The sequence below is a fragment of the Schistocerca cancellata genome, chromosome 1 (genome assembly GCF_023864275.1).
Source record: "Schistocerca cancellata isolate TAMUIC-IGC-003103 chromosome 1, iqSchCanc2.1, whole genome shotgun sequence".
NCBI lineage: Eukaryota > Metazoa > Arthropoda > Insecta > Orthoptera > Acrididae > Schistocerca > Schistocerca cancellata.
In genome coordinates this window covers 686,677,519-686,691,585 of record NC_064626.1, presented here as the reverse complement: position 1 = coordinate 686,691,585, position 14,067 = coordinate 686,677,519, and the positions used below count along the sequence as shown (strand labels likewise).

General features: G+C 43.4%; 1 protein-coding gene across 1 annotated transcript in view; it reads left to right on the top strand.

The window, feature by feature from the left end:
* The window catches only part of LOC126094660 (atrial natriuretic peptide-converting enzyme-like), a 334,285-nt gene that overhangs the window by 244,263 nt on the left and 75,955 nt on the right, over positions 1–14,067 (top strand). Inside the window, exon 8 of the mRNA XM_049909208.1 lies at positions 11,023–11,145. Coding sequence (XP_049765165.1) covers positions 11,023–11,145 — 123 coding nt within the window. The remainder of the gene's footprint in view (positions 1–11,022; positions 11,146–14,067) is intronic.

Below are 14,067 nucleotides of genomic sequence, written 5' to 3'. Positions count from 1 at the left end.
GTTATAAGTTGGCACAGTGGATAGGCCTTTAAAAACTGAACACAGATCAATCGAGAAAATAGGAAGAAGTTGTGTAGAACCATGAAAAAAATAAGCAAAATATACAAACTGAGTAGTTCATGCGCAAGATAGGCAACATCATGGATGCTCTGAGCTCAGGAGCACTGTGGTCCGGTGGTTAGCGTGAGCAGCTGCAGAACGAGAGGTCCGTCGTTCAAGTCTTCCCTCGAGTGATAATTTTACTTTCTTTATTTTCGCAAAGTTATGATCTGTCCGTTCGTTCATTGACGTCTCTGTTCATCGTAATAAGTTTAGTGTCTCTGTTTTGCAACCGCACCGCAAAACCGTGCGATTAGTAGATGAAAGGACGTGCCTCTCCAATGGGAACCGAAAACAATTGATCGCAATGTCATAGGTCAACCGATTCCTCCACAGGAAAACACGTCTGATATGGTGACGGCATGTGCGTCACATGACAGGAATATGTTGTCGACCTATCTAACTTAACTCGCACACTTGGCGAATGGATAAAAAGGTTCTTCTCCCTTGCCCGATTTAGGTTTTCTTGTGGATGTGATAATCAGTCCCAAAAAAAGTGATGAAAACATAAGAGTTTGTCACATAAACTACAACAAATGAATGCAACAGTTTCACAGTCGCACAGTTTTCCCTGTGCTCGGTCAAAACATACGTTTTTAACGCTTTCAAATTTTTCCGTGTGTGGACCGTCAAATCCTGCATATGTCCAAGCAAATCTGAACATGTCCTGGAATTTTGGAGAGCGAAATTGATTATGTGTGACTGCCTGAACTTTCATAATTGACACACGATCACGTGAACAATACTGCTCTGTGTACCTGTGCAGCTTCGCAAAATCATAGAATCTTTTCACAAAGTATTTCACTTGCCGAAAACCAAACACATCTAACGGTTGTACAAGAGGTGTACAACCTGGAGGAATGGTAATGACGGACGGACGGACGGACAGATAATAATTGTCTGAAAATACAAAAATTAAAATTTCGCTCGAGAGAAGACTTGAACGAAGGACCTCTCGTCCCGCAGCTGTTCACGCTAACCACGGGACCACGGCGCTCCTGAGCTTATACAGTCCTTGATGTTGCCTACCATACGCATAGACTACTCAGTTTGTATATTTTGCTTATTTTTTTCATAGTTCCACATAACTTCTTCCTGTTTTCTCGATTGATCTGTGTTCAGTGTTTCAAGGCCTATCCACTGTGCCAACTTATAACTAAATCTGAGGTGGGTGCGATGGGGAGGTTCCCTTGTGAGAGCACCGTATCTCTCCGTACATATCGGTAGCACAAACAGTTCACAAACTCTTAGTTAACAACCCATCACCTCTAGTTACCCAATGGAACTAGGTGCCAAGGCATTCATTATGCACTCACTCTTAACCCATTTCACTAAACGTCATAACATTAATAAAAGTAATAGTAAGGACTTGCCGTCTTTGAAGCTGCCGATTGGACAAATACACCTACCGCCAAAAGGAGAATCTCGTAAAGGAACGATAGGTTAGATAGTTAGCCCTGCTCGCCCTTTCTACGAGTATCGCGTGCCGGGCGCAAGACGAGCAGGGAACACGACACCGCCCTCCGGCGCCACTTGGCGGCCGCGCTGCGGTGGCCGCCGGGCCAGGCGCCAGCGCCGGCCATTGTGCGCGCGCCTCGGCCGTGCGTGCGCCCTCGCCTGCTAAGCCCCATTACGCAGACAAACCGCGCCGGGGCTCTTTAAGAAATTGCTGCGGGTCGCACGCGCCGTGTCCGCGCCCGCGGGCGCGCCCTTGACATTTAGCACCACTCGATCCGCGCCGGCTCGCCACCCCGACGCCTCTGCCGCTGTCAACAAGCCCCGCCGTACGACTAGCGAGCCGCACGTGCCGCCTAGTGAAAGCTGCTGCGCGCCGACCTCCCGGTTGGCGCAGTAAACAACCGCTGCCCGACAAAGGGTAACCGCGCCTGTGGGACGGAAGGGAGACAGCAGTTCTCACCGATATTTTTCTTCTCCTTTTGAGATGTTTATTCACCTGTAACGAGCTATCTAGAACTCGGAACTGATAAAACGCTTATGGCTAGTTGCTTATTGCAGGATGTTTTCATTGTAATGGGAGCTTAACAATTTATTTTTTGCAAAGGCAAACCTGTTATAAAAGAAAAGAACAAAAATTTTTCGAAATTCTTACTATACAGGGTGTGTTGGGAAATACCTCAAAAGTGAGGAAAAAAAATAATGTTGAACATGTGATGTCACCAGATGACGCAAGTGCAGCGGTTGAGCCTATCGGTCTTTCGCACCCGATTATCCCAACCAAATTCAAATATTTAGGTCGATGTTCAAAAAATGGTTCAAATGGCTCTGAGCACTATGGGACTTAACTGCTGAGGTCATCAGTCCCCTAGAACTTAGAACTACTTAAACCTAACTAACCTAAGGACATCACACACATCCATGCCCGAGGCAGGATTCGAACCTGCAACCGTAGCGGTCGCGCGGTTCCAAACTGTAGCTCCTAGACCCGCTCGGCCACTCTGGCCGGCTACGTCGATGTGGCTCCGGGCCTGCGTCGGTCAAGGTTCGAGTTTTGAGCCTGGCCGGCAGTATTTTTCTCATTGCGTTACACAATTAGATTGTACATTAAGGTAAGATTTATTACTTTAAGCCGCCCGGAGTGACCGAGTGGTTCTAGGCGCTACAGTCTGGAACCGCGCGACCGCTACAGTCGCAGGTTCGAATCCTGCCTCGGGCATGGATGTGTGAGATGTCCTTAGGTTAGTTAGGTTTAAGCAGTTCTAAGTTCTAGGGGACTGATGACCTGAGATGTTAAGTCCCATAGTGCTCAGAGCCATTTGAACCATTTTTTATTACTTTATTTACACGTTTCGCGGTCTCCGCTGGATTATTGCACAGTACAGTATAACAAAAACTTGCAGTATTGGTTCAGAGGTAAATGAGTATACTTGTAAACTTTTGACTTGCCTTGTTGCCAGTAAATGACCTACGTTTTCTTTACTAAATAATAACTGCACACAAAAAAGAAGGGATATAATGGAAAAAACACAAAATAAGTATAGCTTTTGCTTGTATACAGTGAGGACAATAATTTTGTAACTTCTACGCTTACAGTAACACTTACATAAGGTGTTCGAAATTTGTACCCTTTGCATCGCTCAATCATCCCTTCACGCCCAAGCCCAACCGCTTCACGTGCGACGAGGACGCCACCTGGTGACGTCATGTGTTCAACAATACTCATCCATTTTTGAAGTGTTCCCGACACTTGCCGCCGCAAGTGTTATATTAATTTACTTGTCTCGGCGTCATCTACGTGGCTTCGGGGATTTTCAAACGATGATAGGTATCACCCCGTATATACTTTCCGTGCGCCGTTCATAAGAATTTGAAGCTAAACACATCACTGATACTGCACTGATTCATAACCACGATAAACTGTTTCTGTTTCTTATAAATAGCGTTGTGCGAAACCAACACTAAAAATCGTAAACCATGACTTTTTTAAATTACGTCGCGTTACTCGTAACATTTTTGTATTCACTATCAAAAGAAGACTATCTCTTGGATTCACTTCATTTTTGCGTAAACAGGACTTACGTACTAATGGCTCTTTGTCAACCTGCTGTTAGTCTTTTATGTTCTGTTCATGGTAGGATAGTGAAATACCTCATCCCAACTCACTGCTATGGTGAAATGGTGATTTCCTCCAATCCCATTTCTACTGCTCCTCAGCAATTTCTTCTGTCTTTGGTACGCTTTAATCTGTATTGCGTGCAAATGCCAGTGTTCGTTCTGATCAGCAGATCCTATAACTCTTCTCCACTTTTACAGAAGGTAACAATGTCATTAGTAAATCTTATCATTGGTATCATTTCACCCTCAATTTTAATGCCAATTGTGAAACTTCCTCTTATTTCCTTCGGTGCTTCTTTGATTTAGACGTTGAACAGTAGAGGTGGCAGACTGCATCATTGTCTTGAGCTCTTTTTAATCCGTTCGGTTCTTTCTTTTCCATTCTTGATGTTATCTCTTCGTTCTAGTTCGTACTGTACACCAACCGTCTTTCCCTAATCGTTAGATTGTCGCTTTCCCAAATATTTTATCTATTCCTTCTGCCTGATTTTACAAATTCCGAGAGAACGTTATATATTCCTTCTGCCTTGTTTGACTGCGAATGTTCCAAAGCTCTGTCAAACTTTGACTCTAGTACTACATCTCACATGTCCTCCAAATGAACACCCAGGTTATTTCTTCTTACTTATCTTTTATCGCTCGCTCTGCTTCTTATTTTATAACTGCGCCTTAACATACACAGAGGTGTATGAACGTTGTAGATTATGGCCTCCACACTATGATCTCCAGCACTGGACCTGTACGTGGCTTCAGATGCACTTATCAATACAGTGCAGGATGCAGCATGCACAGCGATGAGAACTCTGAGGAATCGTAGAGAGTGACACCCCTAGTAGTATTCCAGTATCTTGGAAGCCTTAACTGACGCTCTTTTCGCTGACTTTTTTGGGAGATCGTTTTTTCTTGACAATGTGAAAGCGGAATTCTCTTTTTCTCTTATATTGTACGTAATCAATTTGTTTTACATTCATTTGTAAGCAGTTTTTGCAAAATGTTAAACCAACTGTGGAGGTCTTTTACAGTTGACTCTCAGCTCTGTAATTCGTTCATGTAAAACTTTATTTTACGCATTTAGTGTGTTATGCAATTTTATATTCTGTTTTTAAGCTCAGCTTGTACGTATATGTATTCTTAGTTTACGCTCTGGCACTCGGTCATCACTTCCGTCTGAAACAATTATGACGCCTTACAGTCGATATGTTGCTCTTGATGGATGACAAGCGCGATGTTTACATGTTTACTTCTTTTGCTGAGTAGCCAAGCCTGACCAACCCAGTGTAGTGCTGCACGTTGCCCTGCACCCAATACGTATTGCTGGCTGTGCCTACACCAGGCAAAGCCACCAAAGTGAAACATTGTACTAATCGCATTCCAACATACACCTTTCAGAATCTTATTGGCTGATTAAGTATTTTAAATATGGCACCACCACATTTCTGTCACTTTGTATTTTTGTATTATTTTCACTTTGACAATGACTGCATTGTGTACATGTTTTAGTAGCTTTTAGCCCGATTTTTTTGTCTTGTTGAAGTGCTGGTCACCTGAGGATGTTCGTATGGAGTGAAACATGTCGTAGCTTAATAAAGGCGCGTATAACACCACCACCTCTGTTATGGATCAAGATTATTTACTAAAGAATACAAACTCCCTTTCTTCTTCTTCCTCTTGTCACTCGTAACTGTTTTAGCCCTACAACGGTAAAATAAATTACGGATTACGGTTCTTTTATCTGGGAGCAGACTGCATTTCTTTTGATGCATTGTTATTTAAGATGGCTGAAAGATTATGTAAGAGAAAATGAGAAAAATTTTTTGGCTTTGTGGAACTTCGTATTTGGAAAGTCTTTGTATTGCCTCCCATAGCGAGGTGGGGACCAGACTATTACTTGCCTCGAACAACGTGGTATACTGGCTGAAAACCACAACCAGGCATGTCTGTTATAGCACATCAAAGGATGAATTCAGGTTTCACCTGAGTGCGACTCACGTCGTCGTCTCGAAAACTAATGTGAATTGCCTTAGCCATACCAACAGAACTCGAAACCCTTTCAAGAGTGTTATAGCAGCGAGCGACTAGCAAGCGGTGCACGGCAGAGAATGGAGATACGAAGTCGCCAGGCATGGAGCCACTGGAGGTAGCCCTAACAACGAACAGACAGGACAGACGAACAAGTATGGAACAACAGACAATACGACCGACCAGGACACAACACTAGGCAAGCAAGCAAGAACTGAGGTGGTAAAAACGGCAAGACGACAACACAGAAACACTCCAAACAACATTACGAGCACTAAAGCACTGTTGTGATCACTCGTCAACTAAATATTTCAACTACACTCCGTAGGCACATGCTGTGCTCACCACTGGATACCTTCAGTCCCACCCATTGCTTCCATTAGAAGCCAACATTGTGGTCGCCTCGTAGACAATATGTGGGACGTCGAATGCCATAAACATCATTGACGTTTGCGAACTTGCACTCAAAGAGTTCCTTGTAAGTCAGTATCCATTTCGTACTACGAGAACGCTATCAGTAACTCAAACTGTATCGTGTATTTTCTCCCGGCTTGTAATACAAGCTGTAATACTTTGTTTAAAATTTTTGCTATTATTAATAGCTGAACGGAGAGTGGTATTTACACAATCATCGTCCCGTCATCCGTGTCTATATAGCGAACTGAGTTCTCGGAGATGGGGGCCGCCGTTGATTGTGTTACACTTTGAACGATAATTCCAAAGAATCTCTTCTGTCACTTCTGCAGCGCAGGTACAAAAACTTATGCAGTGCCTTCCTCGAGTTCTGGGGCTTCGTTTGGAATTGGAAGTGGAAATTGACCGGTTTTTGCCTGAAACGCCTCCAAAGAACCACAAGAAACCTATACCGCGGTAGCCGGAAGAGGATTTGAACCTCTTTCCTTCTGAATGCAGACCAGCATCTTAATCACTGTGTCACCTCGCTCCGTATGGAGTTTCCAAGAAAGAGCGAATGACGGGTTTAGGACGACACTCTCTTATTCAACGTCCTTAGATGACTCAACTGCAAGAATAATTCCCGTATAAGACACCTATAGTAATAGAGTCCTATTTCAGTACACGATTTTAGTCCGCCACCGAGTAAAACAGAAGTGATTTCTGGCGTTCCCCAAGGTAGTGCTATATGCCCTCTGCTGTTCCTTATCTATATAAACGATTTAGGAGACAATCTGAGCAGCAGTCTTAGGTTGCTTGCAAATGATGCTGTCATTTGTCGTCTAGTAAAGTCATCAGAAAATTAAAACAAATTGCAAAACGATTTAGAAAATATATTTCAATGGTGCTAAAATGGGCAGTTGACCATAAATAATGAAAAGTGTGAGGTCATCGACAAGAGAGGTAAAAGAATTCCGTTAAACTTTCGCCACACGGTAAATTAGTCAAATCTAAAGGCCGTAAAATCAACTAAATACCTAGGAATTACAATTACGGATAGCTTAAATTGGAAAGACCCCATAGAAAATATTGTGGGGAAGGAAAACCGAAGACTGCGTTTTACTGGCAGAACACTTAGAACATGTAACAGATCTACTAAAGAGACTGCCTACACTATCTTTTTCCGTCCACTTATGGGGTACTGCTGCGCAGTCTGGGATCCTTACCAGATAGGATCAACGGAGTACATCGAGAAAGTTCAGAGAAAAGCAACATATTTTTGTATCATCGTGAAATAGAGGAGAGAGTGTCACGGCCATGATACGTGATTTGGGGTGGACATCAAAACAAAGAGGTTTCTCGTTGCGGCGGAATCATCTCAGGAAATATCAATCACCAGCTTTCTTCTCCGAATTCGAAAATGTTTTGTTGACGCCGACCCACGTAGGGAGAAACAATCATTATAATAAAGTAACGAAAATCAGAGCTCGCAAGGAAAGATATAGGTTTTCGTTTCTTCCACGTGCTATTTGAGATTTGAATAATAGAGAATTATTGTGAAGGTGGTTCGATGCCAGGCAGAGTATCCAAGTAGATGTAAATGTAGGTGTAGGGTGCTTCCGTATTAAAATATTTGATTAAGGGAACATTCGCAACAGAGGAACGTATTTACATAATAAAAATCCGCTTCAGTTGCCAGTAATTTTCGTAATTTTTTCCACGGCCGGTTTCGAAACATAAAGCATCGTCTTCAGGTGCCATCAACTGCGAACAAGATGAGGGGCTACTAACTTACAAGCACTATGGGGTTGACATACTAAAGTGAAAGCTACAGACCTGGAAAGGGGTGTAAAGTAGGGGAGACTGAGGGGGGAAGAGAAGGTATTACTTGTCATGTGTTGGTCAAGTATTTGATAAGGAGGATGAGTCATTTTGGATTGTGACATCATTATTCTTTCATGTAAGCAACCGGCATGGCCCCTCCCAGATGCTAGTTGAGTGAGAAATGCAACGGGTAGTACATTGACATACTAACTTTCTTCACTTCTGTTACCACTTTTTACTTTCATTTAAAATGTAAAATTGGTTATTATTATTTAAGAAAATTTACGATAAAGAGATCGCTTTGCGTAAACTCTGTCCCGTTGTAAGAGAAGACCTTCAGACTATCAGCACACTGAGCAGTTTTTAAGTAAATAAGCAGTAAAATAAAAACGTTAATAATTTCAATACGAAGAAGTCAAATCTGTATAAAAACTTTTACGAAAGCCGCCACTCAGATGCTAGGTTTCCGCAGTCCAGTATCCATCATTAGCGAGGTTTACGCGCTCTGCCTGACAGGCAGTGGAGACGTGCCCCTTTAATCACAGATACCGCTGGCGTCGCAACAAAGACGGGACGTCGGCCGCAAGTATAACTCTCTTTCATGTGGCGTGGCGCGAGTTAGGCAAAGTTATTCGGAGTTTATTCCATTACAGCGGACCAAGTCGCGCGTCGGCGCTGGCGGGGCGGTCGGAGCAGAGATACAGGCAAAACTACGCGATAATCGATCTTCTCGGCCGTCTGCGATTTTTAATTAAATTTCCTGAATACGCACGATTGACAAGTTTTAATTTTCCGTTGAAGAGCTTCTTCGCATTACATTTCACTACTGTTTCTGCCGATAATCCCGACAAGCCTCTTCTATAAGGGGGGTATCGATTCGTCTCGCTGTTTTTTATTTTTTTCCAGTCCCGTTCAGTGTCTTTGTTAAAGCATTTCATTCTTCCCTTTGATGGTCACCACAGACATACCTATCGACGGATACCAAATTGAGGGCAAGCACTTTTCTTAGCAATCACATCAGTCTGATACTTAAAATGAATATAATGTTTCTAATATCTTAGCATCAATGACGTTTTTACTTTCCCAATACCTTGTCATTTTAATTTACGTTTCGTTTCTTGAACTGTAGTATCAAATCATTCAACAATTAAAAGAATACTGTGCTCATGAAGCGGTACCTCACAGGACATATTTCATTAACAAAATGTCAAAATTGTGCAAGGCATTTCAAGTAGTATATAAAAATTATCTAACGTACGTACGAGTAATACACATGAAATTAACAATCAGTTTTTGTGCCAAGACCTCAAAAAAATAAATAGTATTTATCAATAAACGACATGACAGCACCTGCTTTGATAGCCGCACGTGATAGTAAGTCCCTTCTGGGATTCGGACAGGTATGCCGGCCCCGGATAGAATCCTCCCAGAGGGTTAACGACGAGGGCCGGTGTGCCGGACAACCTGGATTGGGTTTTAGGCGGTTTTCCACATCTGTCTAGGTGAATACTGGGTTGGTACCTACGTCCCGCTTCAGCAATACGATTGGCAAACATTTAGAAAAAGCTCGCACACTCTCACGTGGATAGCACTAGACACAGATATCCGCGTACACAAATTTCATCCCGGCGGTAAATGGATGGCGACAGAAAGGGCATCCGGCCATCCTCCAGCATTAACAATGCTAAATACGTTAATAGGTATGTCGACCCCGTGTAAGTTCAGGATAAAGGCAAAGTAAAGAAAGAGTGAGCGATATGGCAAGCTGTCCACGGGGTAGTCCTAACACGAAATGATGCTACTGCTCACGCTTAAGACAGTGATATCAAATTCCAGAAAAGCATGGTCAAATTCTCATCCAGTGTTCGAGAGTGATTTTCGTGTTTGGTTCCTTCATTCCCTTCAGACAAATGCGCATAACATCTCTTTAATAGTGCTACGAGCGAATTCGTCCCCCAACTAAGCCTGCACTCCATCTCTAACGATGTCGATAAATACGAAACATGAAAATCCAATCGTCTCCTCGTTCACAATAAAGTTCAGCGCAGAAACAGACATTGTGATTGATTAGGCTCATGATGTATTCGGTCTCCACAATTCTTTTTATACACGTCACTGATTTCTGTGTAAAAACCTTTCTGGCCGCTCCAAATGTTGCCGATGGGCAATCATCCACCAGACTGCTGCAAAGTGCACGAGCATTAGTAACCTTAAAGGCGTAGCGTCGGCGGAGAGCGCCTCTGATAAGCCACGGATGTTTCTGATGTACCCAGGACTTGTACTCGTCTGTTGTAGTGGAGATGGTGCAATGGTTAGCGCATTGGACTCGCACTCTGGAGGATGATGGTTTATATCCACATCCGGCCGTCCAGCTGTAGGTTTCCCATGATTTCCTCACATCACTTGCAGGAAACCGTATGACGGCTTCTTTGAAAGGGCACAGCTGATTCTCTTACCCATCCTTCCCTAACCCGAGCTTGTGCCCCATCTCTAATGACCTCGTTGTCGACGAGCGTTAAATCTCAGTCTTCCTTCCTAGCCTCCTTCCTTCGAAGAGCTGCAGCTCCTTTCGTTCTGTGGATTTTTTTTGCCCACATCACAGTCTACCACTACCAAATTAATGCAGTTCTACTATGTTCGATCATGAAGAAGCAGTCTGGTTCTTCATGCAACAAAAAGGGAACTTAAATCGTTTGTAAACTGGGTCAGCTCAATCGATATTTCATGATCCATTTTCTAAGGACATGATTCCGCCCATACCGTCTCTGTTGTGATACTGAAGTAACTATACGCACATTGTTGACTACATGGTGCAGAGTTCAGATATCCTGAATGCATTGTTACTGCAGCTTCCCGACAAACTGTATGCTCTGAGGTAAGTACATGTTTGAGGGACATTTGCTTTGTGCACAGGGGAAAAATTATTCTGGTAATTACGGCCCCACATCCTCTGGCGCCTTTTTCTTCTCTTACGATGATTATAAATGGGTATATGACGGTAGTTATCTCTCGGTTAAAGTAGATATCAAAAAGTGCGATGTGAAACTAAAACACGAACTTGTTACCTCTAAGTCACAGTGAGAAAGACAGCAGTGAGTATCGTTCTGTTTGCAGTGTGCACAGCGGGATTCCAGTGCGACGTGAAACGTTGCATCCCCAAGGACTGGCGCTGTGACGGCCACGTCGACTGCCAGGACCGCACCGACGAACTGCACTGCGAGACGTGCTCCAAGCAAGGTGAGTGCCCATGTGTCACAGTGCCGTGCCAACAACAAACCCTGCTCCAAGCAGGGTGAGCAAACAGGTTATCAAGTTGCCATCACAGAAAATGTTCTACACTGTGTAGCAAGAGAAAGTTGCAGGAGTCATAGAGTTTTTGTTGAAGTGACAGGATGATAGTAAGCATACCGGACTAAAAATGTTACCCCAGGAGACATCACTGTAACACCGTGTAATACCAACTCCAGCTTTGAAATTCACCTGGGTTTGGCGAGCTATTGTTGTTGGGTTGGTGCACAATATAGTAGCGTTTTTTTATGCGTTTAGTAAATACAGCAGGCACATGTAACAGAGACATTAGTCATCAATAACATATTATCCTTCATTATTTATAACAGGGTGCCAATAATAGACTAACATTTCGATTCCGTGACTCTAGAAATCACACGGTTTTGAGGCGAAGAAATGTTTGAGTCATGTTCGAAGCGCATTTTCATGCGCAAAAGGGAGTTCCTTGAAGGTTGATTGATAGAGAGCAGAAACGGTCAAAATCTGTGGGCGCAAGGTCAAGGGAATAAGGTGTGTGAAAAATGCCTTCTCATCACAGCTCCAGTATTTTTTTTTTTTTTTTTTTTTTTTTTTTTTTTTTTTTTTTTTTTTTTGTCAGTCTATCAAACTGCGGACTGGCGTTATCGTGGAGTACCATCACATCACGCAGTCTTCCTGGTCGTTGTTCTTGGACTGAGTCTGCAAGACGTCTCAGTTGTTGACAACAAAAGTCAGCAGTGATTGTTACACCTCGGGGCAGCAATTCGCATTACACCACACCGTCGCTGTTGCACCAGATGCACAACATTATCTTTTGTGCATGCGCGCAAGTATTTGTAGGGGAGTTGCTCCTTTGTTTGTGCTCAACCATTCCTTTCGTTTCCCTACGTTAGCATACAGACACCATTTCTCGTCACCCGTAATGATACAGGATAGGGATGGTCGGCGTTGTTCACGAACCGATTGATGACGGGCAAACAGAGATGCGCATATGGCAACCCGATGATTTTTGTGATTTTGGCTTAGAGCATGCGGTACACGAACACTAGATTTTTCAACCTTCCCCTTTTCATACAAATGTCACGCGATGGTGGAATGATCACAGTTTATCACCTTTCTCAGTTCTTGAGTAAACTGACGTGGATCATTGTGGATTAATGCCTTTGAACTATCTCCATCAAACCCCGAAGGTCTTCCTTAACGCTGAGCGTCACTAACATCAAACGATCCTCCTTAAAATGAAAGTAACCATTTTCTTGCCATGATCTGTCCAGTAGTATTATCCACAAACATGGCGAAAATGTTTCTGGCTGCCTCCGCTGCTTTCATCCCCTATTGAGCCGAAACGGAACAATGTGCCGGAAATGTTCAGATTTCGCCACTCGGCATTCCATTATCTAGCGTCCACACCTTCACTCACTGTCTCCAAATGACAAAATGACAATACATAAACTCAGACAGTAACAGTGAATTACAAATAAAAATGACAATCGATAAATAAACTCACATCAAAATACGAAACAAAAACGCTACAAACTTATGCACCAAGCTAATACTCATGTCTGCCATATACAGCTGGAGCTAATAGATCACAAGGATGTTGACTGCTACGTTTCAAAAGGCGTTCCAAATAGTCCCACATATTTTATGTGGGATTAAGATCGAGTGATTTAGCGAGACAGTTGAGGTGCGGCAAGGTGCCTGACTGCAACCCTGCGAACACTGTTGTTGTCATCTTGGAAGACAGGAATATTCACAGCAGACTCATCATGGGGATGTAGTAGAAAGAGAAAACCTTCTTCACCGAGAATACTGAAATAAACATTCTGATTCATGTTCACAGGAACCTGAATGAATGGGCCAAATCCTTTCATGAAACACAACCCCAAAACATAATAGATCCACCTCCGCTCGAACAACACTCTCCACACACTGCGAGTTAAACCCTTTTTGGGCCGTCGGATGCACTCGACACCTCGCACGATTTGAAAAGATGCTCAGTCGTGACTCGTCAGACAACATTACATGTTATAGTTTCTGTGATGTATGGTACTCGAAGACAAGCAGCTTTGTGCGTCGCTGTGACCAATGGCCGTCTGGAAGGCGCGTGAATCCAAATTTCTATTCCTTGCAGTTCCCTTCGCAATATTCGTTCGCAAATTGGTTGAGATGGATATGCGTTCACTGACAGCAACAATTCCTGTCAGGTTTGAAAAAAATTGTCATCGACAAGGTTCGACCCTCGTCTCTTGTCCCGGAGGGTTAGGATCATCTTTCGATCACTGTCCTTATGCCGTATAACGTGGGCCACTCCAAAAGAAATGCACACTATCTTTTTTTTTAAATCCATCTTTTATTCTACATTCTTGGAACCAGCGCCTGTATACCCGCACGGTAAAATTCTGAACCAACCTGTTGGAGCCACTGTTTGGCAGCGTGCACAAGGGAGTCATCATCTTCAAACCTTGTTCCACGAAGAGAGTCTTTAAGTTTCCCAAAGAGATGATAGTCACATGGAGCCAGATAAGGACTGTAAGGCGGGTGTTTCAGTGTTGTCCATCCGAGTTTTGTGATCACTTCCATGGTTTTTTGACTGACATGTGGCCGTGTATTGTCGTGCAACAGCAAAACATCCTGCTTTTGCTGATTTAGTCGAACACGACTCAGTCGAGCTTGAAGTTTCTTCAGTCACATATGCGTCTGTCAGCAGTCACCAATTCGTTAACTCTCTGCACATTGTCTGGAGTGTATGCAGTACGAGGCCTGCATCTGCGAGGACAATCCTCAATATTGCCGTGCCCGCTTTCATCACGTAACCTGCTTGCCTACCGACTAACTGTACTGCGATCGACAGCAGCATCTCCATACACCTTTTTCAACCTCTTGTGGATG